The 19,775-nt window shown below is 51.8% G+C and overlaps 2 protein-coding genes across 3 annotated transcripts in view; one reads left to right on the top strand and one right to left on the bottom strand.

Annotated features, from left to right (window-relative positions):
• SAMD4B (sterile alpha motif domain containing 4B) overlaps positions 1-14,914 on the top strand; it is a 35,654-nt gene extending 20,740 nt beyond the window's left edge. For both annotated transcript variants that reach the window (XM_072967092.1, XM_072967091.1), the window contains exons 3-13: positions 943-1,413; positions 5,770-6,009; positions 6,553-6,662; positions 6,827-6,913; positions 7,656-7,998; positions 8,749-8,834; positions 9,340-9,458; positions 10,112-10,310; positions 10,502-10,625; positions 12,407-12,490; positions 12,701-14,914. In XM_072967092.1, coding sequence (XP_072823193.1) covers positions 1,050-1,413; positions 5,770-6,009; positions 6,553-6,662; positions 6,827-6,913; positions 7,656-7,998; positions 8,749-8,834; positions 9,340-9,458; positions 10,112-10,310; positions 10,502-10,625; positions 12,407-12,490; positions 12,701-12,729 — 1,785 coding nt within the window. In that variant the 5' untranslated portion in view covers positions 943-1,049 and the 3' untranslated portion in view covers positions 12,730-14,914. The remainder of the gene's footprint in view (positions 1-942; positions 1,414-5,769; positions 6,010-6,552; positions 6,663-6,826; positions 6,914-7,655; positions 7,999-8,748; positions 8,835-9,339; positions 9,459-10,111; positions 10,311-10,501; positions 10,626-12,406; positions 12,491-12,700) is intronic.
• Positions 14,915-15,041: 127 nt separating this feature from the next.
• PAF1 (PAF1 homolog, Paf1/RNA polymerase II complex component) lies at positions 15,042-19,752 on the bottom strand. The gene is made up of 14 exons (XM_006215039.4): positions 19,465-19,752; positions 18,914-18,943; positions 18,723-18,815; positions 18,288-18,409; positions 18,129-18,195; positions 17,936-18,037; positions 17,754-17,859; positions 17,602-17,670; positions 17,415-17,518; positions 17,212-17,328; positions 16,986-17,114; positions 15,879-15,984; positions 15,677-15,767; positions 15,042-15,599 (listed from the first exon to the last, which is right to left on the bottom strand). The coding sequence occupies exons 1-14, from the start codon at positions 19,509-19,511 to the stop codon at positions 15,184-15,186; spliced, it is 1,599 nt and encodes a 532-aa protein (XP_006215101.1). The 5' UTR covers positions 19,512-19,752; the 3' UTR covers positions 15,042-15,183.
• Positions 19,753-19,775: the final 23 nt, after the last annotated feature.

The raw sequence follows: 19,775 nt of genomic DNA, 5'->3' as shown, positions 1-19,775 counted from the left end.
TAAAAGACTTAGAATTTGGATAAGAGGAAGGAGACTGTTGCAGGCTAAAACGTTGAATCTCAGCCTGCGTGTGGAAGCTTGGATGAATATGGCATGGAGAGAGCCCTGGGAAAGATGGGAGTGTCCTAAACTGAGTCTTCATCTGGAGGAATGGAGATGGAGGGGTGCCCTGAAAGTGAAGGTGATGTTGGACTAGGAGCTCTTGAACTTGAGTCTGTTGGTGCTGGTTGCCACTGTAAGCTTCTGGTCAGGAACAAGATATCCTGGTGTGCTTTAGGAAGATAAATCCATCTGGGTGTATGGGATGAATTGGAAGGGGAGACTAAAGGCTGAATGTCCCGTTTAAAAAGCAACAGAAAGCATTTATTAAACATGTTCTGTATGCCAAGCCACTTCCCATTCTCTGTTAACTCATTCAGTCTCAGAGCAACACTTTAAATTGAGTAATGTTAACTATCTTCAGAATTTTTCAGGTGAGGACACCAGTACTCTGTGAGGTTCAGGTCCAGCTAGTAAGCTGAGGAGTCCAGACCATCTGATTCCAGAGCCCAAGTTTTTAACCACTGTATTCCATTGTCCTCCAAGTCAGGAAAGCAGCTTTTTTGATTGTCAGGGGCAAGGGGGTAGAGGTCATGAAGATGAAGTGGGGATAGCAAGAACAGGCCTGGGGGCAGCAGGAGGAGCTCAGATTCCAGAGTAGCAAGTTGGACTGATTAGGAGCCACAGCAGGTTTCTGAGAGTAGAAGTGGTAGAACCAGAAAAAATTACTCTGAAAGCAGGGTGAGTGTATAGATATCACCTATATGAGGGACAAGGTCGTGGTCATGAAAGGGGAAGGGAAAGGAGATTGGAACTGAGGGAATAGGCGGTAGGGACCTCTGCTAGTTTTATAGTAGTCCCCCACCCTTGTTCCCCTGACATTCCCTCTTGTTCTCTCTGTAGCCATCGTCAGCCAGTGGCAGCAGGAGTCCAAAGAAAAGGTGGTGTCCCTCCTGCTGTCCCATCTACCCCTGCTTCAGCCAGGCAACACGGAAGCCAAGTCGGAGTACATGAGGCTGCTGCAGAAAGTGCTGGCCTACTCAATCGAGAGCAATGCCTTCATCGAGGAGAGCCGCCAGCTGCTCTCCTATGCCCTCATCCACCCAGCCACCACACTGGAGGACCGCAACGCGCTGGCCCTCTGGCTAAGCCACTTGGAAGAGCGCCTGGCTGGCAGCTTCCGCACCCGACCTGAGCCTACCTACCACTCGCGCCAGGGCTCGGATGAGTGGGGAGGCCCTGCAGAGCTGGGCCCCGGGGAGGCAGGGCCAGGCTGGCAGGACAAGCCACCCCGGGAAAATGGACACGTGCCCTTCCATCCACCCAGCTCAGTGCCGCCAGCCATCAACAGTATTGGGAGCAACGCAAACGCAGGTGAGGAGGTGGGAGTCCTGGGAGACCGTGCTTACTTGAAAAGGGTCAGACTGGGTTCTCTGTTTACTCGCTCTGTGGCCCTGAGCAAGTCACATAACCTCTCTGGGCCTCAGTTTTGTGAGGCAGTGCAGAGGTTGTGAAGTGGCATTCCCAGAGTTATTTCTGACCTGCAGATATGTTTTATTGAGCTCAAACTCAACAAAACTTTGGTTTCATTTTGTTGCGCTTTTAAATAAATTTGCCAATATAAGGAGTTGGGAATTTTCCCCTAAAAATCCAGATTTCAGCTTCTCTTGAAAATTCAAAAGATCTGACAACTCAAGGCCTGTGTTCCTGGTGACAATGATAAGATGGAGTTGAATATTGGTCACTACTTTTAGACCCTGCACATGTGTCCCAGTCAGCTTCTGCCCCTACCACCACACTCTGGGCATGTGTAATACCTGCCTGGCCTCTGAAGACATTGAGTTGATCACCATAATTTGAGGTCCCTTCCAGCTCAGACATTCTGGATTTTTGTAACTGGCCCCAGCTTACAGCCTCATTTCTGAGAAATGTATATTTGTAAGCCTGTTCATATAAAGATGTAACGCATGCTACAAGGCATTAATAATAGTAGGTAACATTGTTGAGCACTGACTGTATTGGGTACTCTTTTATAAGCACTTTCCAGACATGATCTCATTTAATCCTCATCACAGCCATATCATTAGTCCCATTCTACAGATGAGAGCACTGAGACTCAAAAGAGGTGAAGTCATGTATTCAAGGTCACAGAACAAGTGGTGGAACTGGCCAAGGTTTGGACCCAGGCAATCTGATGCCAGCGTTTGCCTCTGACCAGTATGCTATTGTCCTAACTAAGTGGTCTCAAAAGGGCTTAGTAAGCACCCCCAAAGACTGGGGTGAGCAGGAGGAGCTGGTATTGCAGTGAGCTGTTGAAGTGAACAGGATAAGGAAGAGTGGCATTTCCAAGGCTTAGTAAGGTGACTTGACTTATTCAAGGCAAGGGGTTTCCAAGATTTAACCTCAGGGTAGCCAGCCCCCTTCAGCAGGTACTGGTTAAAGCAGGCCAGGAGAGGGAGAGGGTGACCGTGAAATGTCATCTGTGCCAGTGGGTGGTGTGAACCCTGGGTCTTTGGTACCTAGCTGTGTTGTACCAGGTACACATCAGTTACCCCTGAGCTTCATTTTTTCCCCAGTTGAATATGGATGTCCTGGTCACCTGCCTCCCTCACAGATGCTGGCAAGAATCAGGGAAGATAGTGGAATAGAGGGGCATTTCCGGGAACTTTAGCAACCCAAGGTGTCTTGGACCTTGTTTTCCAGTCTTGGAGCATGACAGTTCCTGAGTCCAGATTGGGAGGATGTATTAATAATGATAATTCTAACTAAAATATATTCAGTGTTTAATCTTTGCCAGTAGCTGTTCCGAGAAGTTTATACCTGTAAATTCATTGGTTGAATCACAGAAAAGTCACTTGTCCATGGTGGTGTAGCCAGAATTTAAATCCAGGCAGTCTGGCTCCACAGCTCATATTCTTTACTACTCTGCTACACTGCCTCCATCTAAAAGTCACCTTCCCGAAGATGCTCAGACCTCATCAAGGGGTCGGGTCATCCATGCAGGGTGCCCATTCATTTCTTCCCCTCCATGATGGGGACAGTAGCTTTTAAAAGACCACGCTGGAATAATGTTGGATAGGGGATTTGAACCAGAAGAGAGAAGGGAGTTGGGCATTCCAGGTAGAGGACATAGCATGAATTGAAGGCATAGAGGTGGCAAATAGGAGGGGACAGTATGCAGACAAGTCTGGCTGGGATAAAGAGGTGCAGGGATTCAAATGAGTAATAGCAGTAGCAAATATTCATGTTTACCATGTGCCTGCCCCTGTGCCAAGGACTTCATGTGGAAATGGAGGCAGAGGGAGAAAATGAAGTGACTTGCCCAGGATCATGAAGTTAATAGATGGCAGAATTTGATCTCAGGTCTGCTTGATTCTCAGATCTCAGTATGTTAGGGCCACATTCTGGGGGCCTTGAAGGGTGGGATGAAGCTTTCCAATTTCAATTTTAAGCTGTTGCAGGAAACAGGAAGCCATTAAAATATTTTTGAGTGGGGAGCAAGGATTGGCCTGTAAGGGCAGGCAGGGTGGGTTTGGGGTGCTGCCAAGGACAGACCAGGGTTTCTTGGAGAGTGTGAGGCCCTGGATCTCTGACCAGCATTCCTGTTTTTATAGTTCTCATGCTGTGGCCAGCCTCCACCCCAGTGCAGGGTCAAGCAGGGCTCCTCAGGAACTGCACAGTCATTCCAATCAGGATAACTTCCTGCCCTCTCAGCCTTGCCTGCCCCCTTGACTGAAAAGGGAGGAAGGAGGAGGCCAGGGGCACCAAGACAGGCCAAAAAAGTCCTGTGTTGAGGGTTCCCCACTCCCTCAGGACTCAGAAGGTGCCATCTTCTTCTGGGAGTCCAGAGCCTTGGGAGGAGCCCCATCCAGAAGAACCCTAGAGGTCACAGATAGGGGTGGAGGGTGTCCTTAGTGGGTAGGTCAGTGCACTGCCTTGTCCCTCAGGTGACTTCCTGGCTACGAGCATAGGTACTGCCACAGATAAGGGAAGATGCTTTGGGGCCTATACCCAGGCTGGTCGTCCTTCCAGGGTTGAGTATCAGTGTAGCACTGGCAGGAATCCCAGCCTTTCCATCAGAAACAAGGTGGGGGTTCTTCTGTCTCTACCTCCAACCTCTATGGGAACTGGGGCAAAGGACTTCTGTTCCCTGGGCCTCGGTGTTCTCACCTTCAAGGTGAGGCTTCTTTGGCTTATTTCTTTTTCTTTCTTTGACTTGAGATACTTCTAGATTTCCTGTGTCAAGCTCAGAGGCACCCTTAGGATGGTGGGTCCCCTCCTTTTGGACTCCGTGAAACTTTGGGCACTCCTGTGTATCATACCCTGGTCGGGGGATGCAGAAATGATTGAGTAGGCTTGCTGCCATCCTACACAAGCCCAGAGTCTAGTGAAGCAGGCTAGTGAATGGGGTAGTAAGTGCTGGGCTTGAGGTAGCAGCACAGGGGCCCAGGGAACACAGAGGAAGGAGTCACAGAAGAGGACATACTTGAGCCAGGAGAAAGGTGAGCATGGCTGGCAATGGTGTGCTCAGGAGAGGGAGTAGCACATGTAAAGGTCTAGAAGCTCCTGGGAACCTGCCCTGTCCTGAGAATGGTTAAAAATCAAGTTGGATCCCTTTTCCTGTCTCCAGAATGGGATGGATGGAGGATGTGAAGCATCCTGCGGAAGAGGGCCTGATTCAGGCTCAGTACAGAAAAAAGTCATTTGGAGGTGATAGAGCCCAATAACAGAGGTGTTGAGGAAGCACTTTATGTCCTTCACTCATTGCTTTACAAGTAGTTATGAAGAACCTCTTGTCATCAAGGCTCCACTGTGGTGACTAAGGACACAATGATGTTTTAAGACAGGACAGGTCCCTGCTGTCACAGATCTTGTAGGAACGTACAGTTAATAAACAAGTGAACAGATAATTGATAAGGTCACTTGAAGTTGTGACAGGTGCTGTAAGAAAGATAGAGTAATGTGATAGAGTAACCAGGGTTGGTTGGGGGGCAGCTGCTTACTATTGAGGGTTCAGGGAAGGCCTCAGAAGAGGTAATACTTGCCTGAGATGAGACCTGGAGGAACCAACTGCTAAGATCAGGAGGATAAGAAGGAGGAGCAAGTGCAGAAGTCCTGAGGCTGGAACAAGATTAAGTGTCTAGGAACAAATTGGGGGTGGGGGTGGGCAAAGGCTAGAAAGGCTTGAACCAAAAGGGTAAGCTACGGGAGATGAGACGTCAGTGAGAAGCCAGAGATAAGCAGGGCCCACGGCCTACAGGGACCTGTGTGTGGAAAAGTTTGAATTTCATTCTCAGTGTGAAGGGAAGCTATAGGTAGGATCTAATCAGGGACTGACTGGGTCAGATTTGCATTTTAAAAAGGATCCGTGTGGCTGCTGTGAGGTGAATAGACTATATGGGGCAAGAACAAAGGCAAGAAACCGATGAGGAGGCTGTGGCAGTAACTCCTACTAGGGATACCAGTGACTTGGTCCAGGGTGCTAGCAGAGAAAATGGAGAGTTCAGAGGAGTGGCTGACAGCTGGCTGACCAGTTGGGTGTGGGGAAATGAGGGAACCATCAGTACCTGGTAGGCGATTCCCCTCAGACCCTAGGGTCCTTTCCCCTTGTTGGATTCTACAGCTGAGCTGCCATCCATAGCACTGCCCGGGGAGAGGGGGTGGGGGCATGGTCTCCTGTGATCAGATCCCCAAGCCTGACCTCTTGCCTCTCTCTCCACCTCTGGCCAGGTCTCCCCTGCCAAATCCACCCCAGCCCGCTGAAGCGCTCCATGTCACTCATCCCCACAAGCCCCCAGGCCCCTGGTGAGTGGCCAAGTCCAGAGGAGCTTGGGGCCCGGGCTGCTTTCACTACACCAGACCACGCACCCCTCTCGCCCCAGAGCAGCGTGGCCTCCTCTGGCAGTGAGCAGACGGAGGAGCAGGGCTCCAGCCGGAACACTTTCCAGGAGGACGGCAGTGGCATGAAAGGTACAATGGGGGAGGGTAGCACTAGGACCCTCCTCCAGAGGCTTCTGCAGAATTTAAAGGGACCTTGAGCTGCCACCCTGCCTTCCTGTCCCTCCCCAACTCAATTCCTCCCCTCCCCCCCAGAGAAGGAGATTAGACAGTCCCTGCACTTAGGGCTCAAGCCTGAGCAGAGAGACCCTCACAAGCCCCAGTCTGATCGGAGAGAAGCCCCTGCCCTCAGACACCCGAGTCTGAGAAGAAAGCCAGGACACAGAGGTAACTGATGGAACAGAGGTTCCAGGAATACTTGTAAAAACATCAGAGGTCATCCTAGTACATATCCAACTGAGCAGCTCAGAAGGGTCGGGTGTCCTGGTCAGGGAAGGCCACCTGGAAGGGTCTGACTGGGCAGAAGAATTAGCAGGTTATGGACACTTGGCTTTTCCATACCCTCTTCCAATTTACTTCAGCTTTTAAGGCTGTCTGTGGTTTATGCCTGGTCCTTCCCCACAGCTGTCACCAGGACCAGACTCCTGACCTTCTGCCCTCCCTCCTTTTCTGCAGATGTGCCCTCATGGCTCAAGAGCCTCCGCTTGCACAAGTATGCGGCCCTCTTCTCACAGATGAGCTACGAGGAGATGATGACACTGACTGAGCAGCACTTGGAGTCTCAGGTGACGCTAAGGGGACCATTAGGGCAGGGTTGGGGGCAGCACCATTTTGACATTACCCTTGCAGCCCAAACAAACCTTTTCCATCTCTTTGGGCCTTGTTGGGGCACCCCAAGTACCTCAACCTCCCATTTCCAGCTCCCTCTCCCCTTCTGCTCCTACCACAGAATGTCACCAAAGGTGCCCGCCACAAGATAGCCCTGAGTATCCAGAAGTTGCGAGAGAGGCAGAGCGTTCTCAAATCCCTAGAGAAGGTGAGGACCGGGTATCCCCGTCTCCAAGGCCAGCTGGCTGCTCAGCGGTACCAGTGGCTGAAGGCTCTGGGTCAGTCTTGCTGCCCATGTGGCCTCCCCTTAGGGCCTCCCCAGCCCTAGGGAGCCAGGCTCTGGGGACCAAGTGCAAGTCAGTCGGATCACAGGGCTCACTTGCCTGTGGCTAAGATAAGGCGCTCTTCTCCCTGTCTCTCCTGGTGTGTATCTGCAGAATCTGTCTGTTGATTCAATCCCTTCTTTTCTATTGCACTTTTCCATTTCTGTCTGCTCTTTCTTGTAGAACAGAGTGTCTCCCCTATGTGCATGATCTCTCTTTCTCGTCCACTCACTCTCTTTCCGTACCTGCCTTGATTTGCATTCCTTTTTCCCTTTCCTTCCCACTTGCCTTCTGATTTTTACCCTCTCCTCCCAGCCCCAGTCTCAGTCCATATCTCTGGATCTGAATCTGGTTCCATCCTCAGTGGGACCTTGAGGCCCCAGCATTAGCCTGCCTTCTCCTGGGCCCCATGGGATTCCACCATGAAGGGGAAAAGAGAGAATGTGTGTGTACAGTTGTGTGTCTGTATATGTGTGTGCTCTGACAGTGCCCTTACCTGCCTTCTCTATGTGCTGGAACCCAGGGTCCTGCCAACTTTCTCCAAGGGCTGTCTGACCCCACTTTTGTAGTCATTATACATAGCTGTGAGGGCTGGCATGTGACCTGGGCTGTGTCCTCCCCACTCAGGATGTGCTGGAAGGCGGGAATCTGCGAAACGCTCTGCAGGAGCTACAGCAGATCATCATCACCCCCATCAAAGCCTACAGTGTCCTCCAGGCCACTGTGGCTGCTGCCGCTGCCACCACCCCTGCTGTCAAGGATGGGGGCCGGGGGGAGCCACCGCTGCCAGGTGCTGAGCCTCCCCTGGCTCACCCCAGCACAGACAAGGGCAGTGAGGCCAAGGACCCTCCAGCTGCAGAGAGCTACCCTGCTCCACCAGCTCCAGCTTCCACTGATGGTAGTGAGCCAGCCCCAGCTCCCGTCGCCGACGGAGACATCCCCAGCCAGTTTACACGGGTGATGGGCAAAGGTGAGATCATACAGGGCCCAATAGGAAATTCTGGGGAAGGGAGTCAAGTGAACCCAGGCATCAAGGGTCAAATCTAATTTAAATGATGGGAGCAGAGCTTTTTAAAGTACCCTGGGGACTAGAGCACTGCAGAGAATGGCTAAGACTAAGGATGACAAGGCCCCTGCCCTCAGGTGTGTCCAAGCTGATGGTAGGAGACAGCCCTTACCCTCAAAAGTGTCTCTATCCTGAGCAGAAAATGAGACAGTGTGTTAGTGAAACTGCATATAGTAAACAATGAACAGATAAGGCAAATCTATTGGTTCTTTCAAAGGGAACTGAAGTCTACCGGCTGGGTATGGTGAAGCTCTTAATGGGGGCTTGGCCTTTCTTAAAGCAGCATGGCATAGGCAACTTTACACCTGGGTCTATATTCTTTCAGCTGTGTGACCTGGGACAAGTGACTCAACCCCTCTGAGCCTCAGGCTCCTCAGGCTCCTCAGGCTAAAAATGCCTACACTGATGAGACTGTTGCAAGAGTTAAAAGGAGAAAAGGTGTCATTGACTTTGTATCTGCGTTGCACTATGACTGGCACTTTATATAGTCTCGTGATAAGCCAGGTACAGTGCTTGGCACATAGCTAGTACTTAACTTATCAAGCATGAGTTTCCTGACCCACTCTTTGTGCCATCCAGCTGTGGCTGGGGAAGCTGGAACATGGCAGAGGGCATGCTGGGGGCTAACCTCTTGCCCTTTCCTGTGTCCCCAAGTATGCACCCAGCTGCTGGTGTCCCGACCAGACGAGGAGAATATCACCAGTTACCTCCAGCTCATCGAAAAGTGCCTGAGTCATGAGGTAAGGCCTTCTCTAGGGCTTCCAAGAGGGGAAGGGCTGCCCAGTCACTCTCAAGACCAACATTCATTATGTGGCCAACAGTGTCCTGCCTGGCTAGCCCCGCCCACCTCTCCAGCCCTCATCGCCCCCACGTTGTGTTCAGTGGATGCCCTGAGCTCTCCTTCTCAGATTCAAACATAATCTTCTCTGAAGGCTGAGCCCCCCTCCCTCCTACTGGTCCCTCAGCTCTCAGTTCAGATGTTTGTATCTCAGGGATATCTTCACCGGCCCTCATAACATCAGGTTTCTTATGCCTCCTGTGCTTCTCCTCACAGCACTTAGCACAGTTATGATTGTGTATGTGTCTTCTCCCCAACTAAACTGTAAGCTCCGTGAGCACAGGTCACCTCTTTGTCCCAGCATTGCCCAGCACAGGGCAGGCAGTTGATAAATATTTGAGCAAATGGATAGAAAGCAGATCTGCAAGAAGCACACACACACACACCCCTTCCCCCGCTGATTCTAGGCTTTCACGGAGACGCAGAAGAAACGGCTGCTGTCCTGGAAACAGCAAGTGCTGAAGCTCCTCCGGACCTTCCCGCGCAAAGCCGCACTAGAGATGCAGAACTACCGGCAGCAGAAAGGGTGGGCAGGCGGCCAGGGCACAGGGACCTTCCTTCCCTACACCCTTGTTGGTTAACAGATAGTGCTTAGAGGGGTGATTGTGTTCTGGGCTGGGAATTGGTTCTGTTCATTCAGTCGCTGGGTGACCTTATACAGGTCACCCAGTGAAGACTTCCCCATAAGAAAATCAGGGTGTCCAATACCCACAGCATAATAGGGTCTTACTGGCAGCTGGATCTGGAGTCTGGATGTTGCTCTACGAAGACCTTGGATAAATTTTTTTTAAAGAAAGAAAAGAAAAGAAAATCAGGGTGTTCCTACCACTAGAATAGAGTGCTGAGCTGGCAAAACCAGTGCATGTCCTGATAGCCGCCCCTTTCCTGTCCCTTGTTCTCACCTGTGTGCAGAGTGCTCTGAAGTCCCTTCTCAAATAACAGAAATATTGAGAACTAAAGTTAGGAGAGCTGCTTTGATTGGACTCTAGGAAACCTTTGTACACTCCCCATCTCCATCCTGGGAGTACCCTTGGGGCAGGAGGAGACAGAACGTACTGTGCAGGGACTTGGACAGAGTAGATCTGTGTTCTGTCCCGCGCCTGAGGGTTATAGGGGTAGATGAGTAAGAGATGGGGCCCATCCACCTAAACTGACACCCTGCCTTCTGCTCTCTCACAGCTGGGCATTTGGCTCCAACTCACTCCCCATAGCTGGCTCTGTGGGGATGGGAGTGGCCCGGCGGACCCAGCGACAGTTCCCAATGCCTCCGCGGGCCCTTCCGCCTGGTAGGATGGGCCTTCTGAGCCCCTCGGGCATTGGGGGTATCTCCCCCCGACATGCCCTCACCAGCCCCAGCCTTGGGGGCCAGGGCCGACAGGTGAGCCGGTTGGAAGGAGAGGGCCTGGCACATCTGGTTTTGGGGTGGTGGTGCCTGAGATGTGTGTGTCCTTCTCTTTGTGTCTGGGCCCAGTTTAGAGGGAAGAGGACTCCCTTGCCAACTCTACCACTCTAAGTCTGGGCCTCTTCCCCACTCACCTCCTGCTCTCTCTGTCTCCCATGGCCATGCAGAACCTGTGGTTCGCCAACCCCGGAGGCAGCAACAGCATGCCCAGCCAGAGCCGCAGCTCTGTGCAGCGTACCCACTCGCTCCCAGTCCACTCATCGCCCCAGGCCATTCTCATGTTCCCTCCAGGTAAGGTGCCCACCCTTGAGACTCTGCCTCAACACCCCTAGCTTGCCTTTCTTTTCTGTTCTGGGTCTTGTACGAACTATCCCTTGCATGTGTTGTGTGTGTGTGTTTCTCTCTCTCCAGCTCATTGTGTTCATCCCACACATCCCCACCTTCCCCTCTTCCCCCTCTCCCCCGGCCCCCAATCTTCGCATCCCTGATTCCCGCCGCCCTATCTCTACTTCCCTCCCTGTGTCATAATCTTAGTGTTTTTGTCTCTGTCACCATCTCTTTCAAGGATCATTAAGTACTCAGCTTGGAAGGGGTAGAGGGGATGAGACAAAGTGAGTTTTCTTTGGAGGGGAGCCCTGCCTGTCAGTCCACTGGCATGCTTCAGAAGTAGACTTCAGCTCTTGGATCAGATTCTATACTAAAGGTTGTTGGAAGTGAAAGGGCTGTTTTCTCTCTGCTCACAGACCAGCCTAGAGATGGGAGATCAGAATGAGGGCAAAGTGGGCAAAGGAGAGGTTAGAGAAGTGTTAGCCCTGCATTGCTCAATGAGACAGAGGTGACATCCTGTGCCAGGCCTGCTGCTGGGTTCTGAGGCTGCAGAGGCAGAGAAGGCTGGTCTGGAAAAGGGAGAAAACTTAGATTTGCCTTTGACCCTAAGCTCTTAATGTCACAAACAGCCAAATCACTACAGATTCTTAATTTATGAGATTATGTAGACTGCTATCTCTGGGAGGCAGAAGACCCTGTTAGTCATGTTCATTCTAGCACAGGGCTTGGCATATGGTAGACATCTGTAAATGATGTTAAATGACTGGATTGATGAACTACAGGAGTGAAAAATTAGACCAGTTCTTTTTATTGGTATGCTGTGTGCTGGACTGTGTGTCAGACAGCTTTCCTGCAGTGTTGAAAAATCCTCCCAACTGCACATGTGAAGGCACTGATTCTATTCCCATCTTATTAGTCATGAGTCTGAGTCTCAGTGAGGTGACTTGCCCAAGGTCAAAAAATTTTTTCATTAAGGAGAGACAAGTAGATGGTCTAACATGGCCTGAGATCAGGATTCAGAGGGGACGTGGTGAGAGGTGAGGTTGGAGGGTGAGAGCAGGATCTTCTACACCCACATAAAAAGATCAGCATTCCTCTCAAAGCAGTGAGGAGCCCAGGAAGGGTTTTAAGCAGTAGATGGGGGTTAGGGCTACCCAGGGGTCTGGTGGGCTGAATAGGAGGCCCTTTGAGAGGTAGTATGAGGACAAGCCCCATGGCTGCTGTCCACATTCGCCCCACCTGCCAGGCCTGCTTCAGGCACATCCTGCCCAGAGGAGCAAGTCCATGTGGGGTGGGAAGGGTTCTAATGAAGCTTCTGCACCAGGTACAGAGCAGGTCATCAAGGAGCATAGGGCTGTCCAGTGCTCAGGGCAGCTGCATAGACTGTGACAGAGGGAACGTGCAGTGAATGTGTGGCCTCCAGGCAGCTCCCCCTGCTTTTCATCGCTTCCTTTGTCTGCAGGTCAGGTTTTCTCTGTGTCACCAAGCCTCTGTCCTTGTCATCTGCCTGCTTTGTGACACACCCAGGCCTGTCTCTGTCCTTCATCTCTGCCCAGCCACACCTTCCATCTGAGTGTGCGCATGTCTCACACTCTGCTGTTTCCATCTCTTGCCTTTTGTCTCTTCTCTCTCTCCCTTTCCCTTTCGTGCCCCTCAGCCTCTCCCTCATTCAAGCCTTTGTCTTCACGTCTCTGCTCTTCATCCATCCAGTCCTTACTGTTTCCATTCTCCTTTCTCCTACCCAGACTGCCCGGTCCCTGGGCCTGACCTGGAGATCAATCCCACTCTGGAGTCTCTGTGTCTGAGCATGACAGAACACGCCTTGGGTGGTGAGCATTTCCTCTTTCCCTGACCCAGCTCCCACCTACCCGGCAGCGTCTCCACCTCTGAACTGAGCAACTCAGAGTCATCCTGAGGGGTCCCTAGGGGAGGCCGGACTCCAGGGAGGGCCTGACTGGGATGACAGGCTACCTGAGCGCTTTTTCTTGGGCCTCCTGCCAGCTGCTGATCTTCCTCCCTTCCTCCCTTTCTTACCACAGATGGGACAGACAAAACTTCCACCATCTGACGGGACCCACAGCCCAGCGCACCCATAGTCTCCCTGGGCGGCGGGCGGGGGCCAACCCCCAACGGGCTTCTCTGCGACAGGAAGAGGGTGGGCTGGCTCAGCTATACATTCTAATATTTTTCTACTCTATCACCCTTTTAACTTTTGTTTAACATTGGCACATGCCTTGCTCAATCCCAGGCCCGTTGAGGGATCTCTGCTGAGGCCCAGGGAGCAGGGATAGGGGGCAGCCTGCCTGCCTCTCCTTCCCTCTTTCATCCCCCACCAGGCCCCATCCCACCCCTGCCTCCTCCAAACCACCGGCCACCTGCCCCTCCCAAGGAAACAGTCTCCTCTAGAGACTCACTGACCCACCATCTTGTGAGGCCTGCTCAGAACCATCTGACATTTAGGGAGAGAACAGCAGGGTCCATAGCCTGCTCTCCTGAATGTTATTTGAGAGGAGCTGAGAAGGCAGGTGAGGGGAGGAGGGTGTCTGCCCATCTCTCTCCCTCCCTCCCTCTCTCTCCCTCTCTCCCTCTCCTCTCCTCCTTCCCACCCACTTCTCCTTCCCCATTCTCATCATTCCCTAGGACAGGAGCCACCCTCCTCTCACTCACCTCCTTTTGCCCTGTTTATCAGAGGTTCTCTACAATTAATTTCTTAGGCCTATTTAAGATACATATTTATATAGTTCTTAACGGTTTTTCTCTCTAATCATTCCCTCTCATTTTTAGAATCCCCAGGCCTCTCTCTGAGCCAAGAAAGTGGCAGGGGGAGCCTAAATTTTACAAGAGGAGAGGGCAGAGCCCCCTCCTCCATACCCCCTAGCCCTTCCCCACTTACCCCCAGCCCTGGCTCCCTAAGATGCAGAGGTTGAAGGTGGGGAGCCAGGGCAGCCAGTGAGGTCAGGAAGTCTGTTGCCTTAACGTCCCCTTCCCCCACCAACACAAACCCTTCTCCACTCTCAGGTCTGGTTGCTGAAAAGACTTGGGGGTAAGGAATAAGGGAAAGGGGATGGTTTTTGGTTTCTTTTCCCCACTCCCACTCCCTTTTCTTTCAACCTTCCCCCCACCATCCCCTGCCATTCTGTCATGACCTCACTTAAGTGGAACACTATATCATAACCCAGAGATTCGTCCCAGCCCTGGAGTTACACAGACCCTCTGATCCCTGTTCCTACTGAGGGGTTGTGCTAGGGCCCAGGTGGAAGGAAGGGGATTTGGGGGTTCAGGCTGTGGAGAAGCCAGGGTCTCCTATTCCTCCCCCCTTTCCCCTTAACCTCCCCTCCCCCACTGGGACATTCTCAAGCTTTTCACACCGAAAAGGAAAAAAAATGTTATTTTTAGATACATTTTATGAATAACTTTTGTTATGAATATGGCTGGTAACCATTGTGTATGTTATTAAAGATACAAAATGTTGGGAAAAAAACAAAAAACCAAAAAAAAATTTTAAAACCACCGCCCTCCCTGCACTCTCCCCCAGTTCCCCAGACCTTCTTGCCCCTGTCCTCCTGGTCTGGACCTCCCTCAGCTCTAAGCCCAGGAGAGGGAGGAAGCCAGGGGGCAGGGTGGCCCTGGGGACCTGCTCTAGGTCCCCACCTCCTCTCCCAGTGCCGGGCTGGGTGGGGTGTCAGGTTTATTTATGTACCTCTTGCACACTCATCAACCTATGCAAGTCCCCCATCCCGGCTCCTCCATGTTTCTGTGCCTTTGCTCATTCCCCTCCAACTCCCAGGGCTTCTCCAATCCTCCTCTTAGCCCAGGGAAGTGGGATGGACAGGGGCCACCTCGTTTGGTATCAGCAGGGTGTCCCTCTTAGAGACCCTCACCTCTTCCCAGCCAGTCCTGTCTTGTTCACTACCCATCAGGGTGAGCTGGGTCTGCCTGGCACTGGGAGGTGGTGAGGGACACCCCCACACACAATGGGAGGCAAGAGCTGCCACCCTCCCCCCACCTGACAGCAGAGTATGCAGGACGCAGGCGGCCTCACTCTGATGGGCAGGACCCTGACCCGCTCCCACCCCTCCCTGCCCCCTGGCCCCTCTGCCATGATTTCACCCTTCTATCCCCAGCCCCACTGGCAGAATCAGCTTTGAGTAACTGTATAGTTTTTCTCGCTGTTGGAGAAGACATTTGTTGGAGTTTCACTTGTTTATTGGTCTGGGCTTATTTTGGAAAAAAAAACAAACAAACAAAAAGGATTCTGACCTTTGTTATGCTACATTTCATGGGAAACATAGTGGCCCTGCCTCTGTGGCCTTTGCTTCTGTGCCTTAAGCACCTGGGGGGTGGGAAGGCAGAAGGAGACCATTGGCCTGGGAGGGGAAGTAAAGAGAAGTTGGCTTTATTAACAGCAAAGGTTTGGAGAAGGAAGAGGGAAACAAAGCAAAAGGCTTGAAAATAGACCACTCGAAAAGTGCCTTTCTGCACGTAATAATTGTGTCTGTACCAGCCCTGAAGGCCCTGGGACTCAGTCACTGTCACTGTCAGCTTCACTAGAATCAGAAGCTGCAGCTTCACTGCCATCCTCCTGAGCAGAATGCTCACTGCCACTGGGGAAGGGACTGGCGCTCCGGCTCCGGCTGTGGCTCCGGCTCTGCTGGCCGCCCCCATCGCTGCCGCTGTCTGAATCATTATCACTGCCACGGGCCCGTCCTCTGTCCTCATCATCAGAATCAGCATCGTCCTCAGAGTCAGCATCACTGCCGAAGATCTCCTCTTTGTCTCTGGCAGCCCGGGCCTCATCCTCACTGCTTTCATCTTCAGCGCTGCCACTCTTGTCACTTGCCTCATCCCTGTCACCCTCCTCCCGTTCACTTTCACTGCCTGAGCGCTCATCTTCACTGCCTTCCTTCTCACTGCTGCTGCCCTTCTCTCGTTCCTCATCTGTGCAGGACAAGGAGAAGTGAGACCCAGTTTCCCATCCTCCCAGGGCTCCCAGAGTTTGGACTGTCCAGCTATACCTGAGCCCCCAGCTTCTTTCTCTTCTGTCTCCATTTCCTCTTCCTCTTCCTCCTCGGGTTCGTGGTTCTCCAGCTGAGCTTTCCGTGCCTCCTGGAAGCAGCAGAGTTGAGGGGAAGAAAGGTGTTCTGCCCAGCTCCTGTCCCTCTCCTCACCAACCACTACCCTCCCCCATGGGTGCCCTGGGTCAGTGCTGCTTATTACCTGTGCTTCTAATTCCTTCTCATTCATGTCCCGGTGTTTGACCACAAGCAGGGCATTGGTACCCGACTGAACCCCAGCCTTGGCCCGGCGCTTGCTCAGGCGGACCCTGCAGTGGTGGAGTTGAGGGGTAGGGGTATGGAAGATTCGGTTAAAGACCCCCAGTGGGGAATCTCATCTAACTTGTTTTTATGCATCTGTGCTTAGACGAGAATAAATACGATTGAATAAGGGTAACTGAACTTGGGGGTTGGGAGCAGAGGACAGGAGGAATGATAGCTTCTAAGTTATCAGTTTGGTTGCCCTGTACTTTATATACGTGTATATGTATGTCCTGTACATATGCACTTAACGTGTATAAACAAAGAGATTTTAATGTGAATTAGTTACCTATACTTAAAAACAGAATATGGATTTCTGGCTTTTGGAAAATATAAATCTGACCCCACTGGGCTTTTGTTGCCTGCCTCCCACCCCCACCCCAGCATAGCAGCAATGGGTTGAGCCCTTTGCTGGGCTTGGGTCATGGTGCCCCTTGGAAGCTGCCAAGAGCTCTACAGGTAACCTAGACCCCAAGAGCCCCACTGTGCCGCCTTTTACATTTCTTGCCGGGCTTATGGGATCAGCATTTGTGATCGCTGCTTTAAACAGAAACTCAAGGTCACCTTTCCTAACCTTTACACCAAACGTCCCAGTACAGCACTAAACTTTTAGTCATCAGGGAACAGTTTGGGGGTTCACATTTTTGAATGTGAGTACCTAGTGTTTTGTTTAAAATATTCACACCGATTCTATGTATCACTATATTTTGGCTGTGTTTACTTTCACGTGAACTCTCTTTTTAACATCAGAGAAAACTTGGCTATCTTGGCTATCTACCCTACATGAAAGCTCTAAATATTCCCAGTGTTAGGTAAAGATTTTCTTTCTGGATTCTTATGTTAGAACCAGGCCTAGCCCACATGCGTGAATGTGCTTCTGCTCTTACAAATGCACGTGACAAGTCCTTAGGTACAAATGACCTCCAAGTTGGCTCTTGCATACCCCAGGGTCCTAATTCTGAAGCAGAAGCCCAAGCTAATCTGAGTGAGGTAGGACTGAGCTGAGTACCTGGTCTCCAGTTCATTGTAGTAAACCCCATCACCCTCTCGGAAGATGAAGAAGTAGTTTTCCTCGTAGCCCTTGCTAGCCTTGTTCTTCACATTCCAGTTGTACTCCCGAGCAATCTTGTAGTCATACCTGAGGATGAAGGGCAAAGAGTCAGCCCCATGTCTTCCCTACAAGAGAGAAAAAGGAGACACTCTCAGGATCCAAAACTTAACCCCAACCCACATACACGTCATCTGGTGCATAATCCATCTCCTCCTCCTGGTCCCGTTTTCGTTTCTTCAGCGTTTCTTCCACAGGTAGGAAGTAAGCAACAAACTGGTTCCCTTCCTCATCCATCATGCCCCTGGTGAGAGGGAAAGGAGGAACAGTTAAGAGTGAGGACTAAGGGACAATAAGGAGCAAGCCAAGGTGGGCAGCAGGGCCACTTACCTGATCATGGCCTGAGACATCATTTCCAATGCAGCTGCACCACTTGTGTCCTTGGGAGCTGGGTCTGAATCAAAGATTACCTGAGCACACGGGTTGATCCACATCTGCGGGATGGAGGACACTGGAGTTAAGACTAGGACAGGCAGAGATGGCAGGCTATCCCCCTGCCTCCTGCCCTGGGTCTGACCTTAAAATCTGGGAAGACAGGCATGACCTCCACTGGTGTCACTCGGGGCTTGCTGTAATGCTGGGAGATCTGGCAGGGGCAAAAACAGGGTGAGAAGTAAAAGCACTCTGGAGCCATATCTTTGCCTCCCCCCATCCCGGTCCCTCAATTACCGATTTCTGGGCATCCTCAAAAGTTTTCTCAATAGCTGTGATCTGGCTATCCCTGTCTTTGTATATTTCTTCCTCAGTGAACTGCTGCTTCACAGAAACCCCAATCCTAGGGAGGAAGAGAAAGGCCTTTAGGGGCCACTGGACACACTTGAAATCTCCCCTCCCTACCCACCACGACTTACTTGACCTCAGGCTTCTCATTGGAAATGCCATAACGGTTGAACTCAGTGGAGATGTACTCTGTCTTCCGCATCCACGGCACCACCTTTGCATGCTGCTGGGATCTGGAGTGAGAGGATCGGGCACCTCAGGACCCCACTGCCCTCCTCTCATCACAGCCAGTCCCGTGTCCCCACTCAGCACTCCCTCCCTCACCTCTTGGAGCTGGTGGGGGCCTGAATCTCCTCTTCTAAAAGCTTCTCATCAGCTGGATCTAGGAGTACTAGAAAAGAGCAAGGGGAGAGGAGGACTATAAGGCAGCCCAGGCCTGGTCTCTGCTGACCTACAGCAGGCCTCCCGTGCCTCCCCACATACCATTGGGGTCAATGCGGTAGGTGTCAGGGTTGATGAGGTCAATGGTAACTCCCAGGTCTGGCTCAGTCAGGAGGTCATGTTTGTGCTGTTTTTCCAAAGAAGTCGCTTTGTACTGGACAAACCTGGGTGGAGAAACATGCCCTCTATGGTTTCCTGATTCCAGCTTTGCCCCTCATATCCCTGCTCCCTAGAGGCTAAGCTTCTCCAGGGAGGAACTCAGAATGGAATGTCCCCCGTGTTAGAGTCAGAAGGCTAGCAACTCTCCAGTGGGATGAAAGTTGGATACTGCTTGTCTCATTAACAGTTACGGAGCACCTACTACTATGTGCTAGATGCTGTTCTAGACCCTGAACAGTCAACAAGATATGCAGTCCTTGCCCTCAAGGAACTCATATTCTAAGTGAGTTGTTTCCCTAACTCCCATCTCAGTCTCACCTGTTCTGGTCAAAGGGGTAGGTGATGAACTTGGGGTCGAAGGGGATGTCAGGGAGGCTGTTGCAGTACTTGACTCGGCAGACCACTCCAGACCTGGGAACACAGTGGCTCAAAACCCTGCCCCTACTGCCCCACCTCTGCTCCCAACCCCTACTGGCCCACCTCTCCTGGGAAAACCCAATGGTGCTTACCGCTCAGGCAGAGTCCGGTGGGAATTTGGCCTGGTGAGAAAAAGAGAGGCATTGACAAAAGATGGAGAGAGATTGACGGGAGAGCGAAGGGCACTTTTCCAAGCTTTTTAAAGAGGGAGTGGGTGTGCTCCAAAGTGCTTTAGTGGACAGCGCCAAGTATTCAGCTCCCTTCGGAAACAGCGTTCCTAAATGCTTTAACGAATGAAGCTGTATTCAGTTCCTTAGGAAGGAGATGTCTTCAACTGCTTTAATAAAGAGTCGTGTACTCAATTGTTTTTGGGAAAGGGATCTCCAAATGATTGTCTAAAGGAATAAAAAGTCCCTCCTGGGTAAAGTCTCCAAGGGCCTAATCCCGGAACTCCATGGCAAAGAGAGAAGTGGGGCAACACCTTGGGAACTTGACCGAAAGAACCTGCTACATGAGCTCACGAACAGACCTGGGGGAAGGGCTGGTGATGTAGTAGGCCGATATCCACGCCCGACCCTCCCGACTAGCCGTAACCTGTACAGACCTACAGAAAAGCCATACAGCCAGGAGGCCTGGTGCCTACCTGTGGCCATCCTCGCGCTGGGCCTGGGTCTGGATGGTGGGCGCCATGACGATGAAGAAACAGCAGCCCTAGACAAGAGCCTTAAAAAAGTACAAGAAAACGCAAAGGGGCGTGCCGGACGACCAATCCGAGGCAAGGCTCGGGTTGGCGCCGCTCTCCTCAGGGATAGGGTCAGAGTAAGGTGTACTGGTGAGAAGAGTCCCAGTAACACGAGCAATACTTAGTATTCAGGTAAACGCGCAAGCAGCGCCACGAACTGACTCCCAGGTCCGGCTCCACCAACTGCCGCCAAGACGCTGAAGACCGCAGGT

This window comes from Vicugna pacos, chromosome 9 (genome assembly GCF_048564905.1).
Source record: "Vicugna pacos chromosome 9, VicPac4, whole genome shotgun sequence".
Lineage (NCBI taxonomy): Eukaryota > Metazoa > Chordata > Mammalia > Artiodactyla > Camelidae > Vicugna > Vicugna pacos.
Note: the sequence above shows the minus strand (reverse complement) of the source record. Positions and strands in the feature narration are given on the sequence as shown.

Bases quoted from the DNA above. Each gene is read 5' to 3' on its own strand.
- PAF1 (XM_006215039.4), bottom strand. From the start codon at position 19,511: ATGGCGCCCACCATCCAGACCCAGGCCCAGCGCGAGGATGGCCACAG. The intron at 18,410-18,722 runs GTGAGACTGAGA...TTCTCCACCCAG, and splicing joins TACCCCTTTGACCAGAACAG to GTTTGTCCAGTACAAAGCGA. The intron at 15,600-15,676 runs GTATAGCTGGAC...TGTCCTGCACAG, and splicing joins GAAAGAAGCTGGGGGCTCAG to ATGAGGAACGAGAGAAGGGC.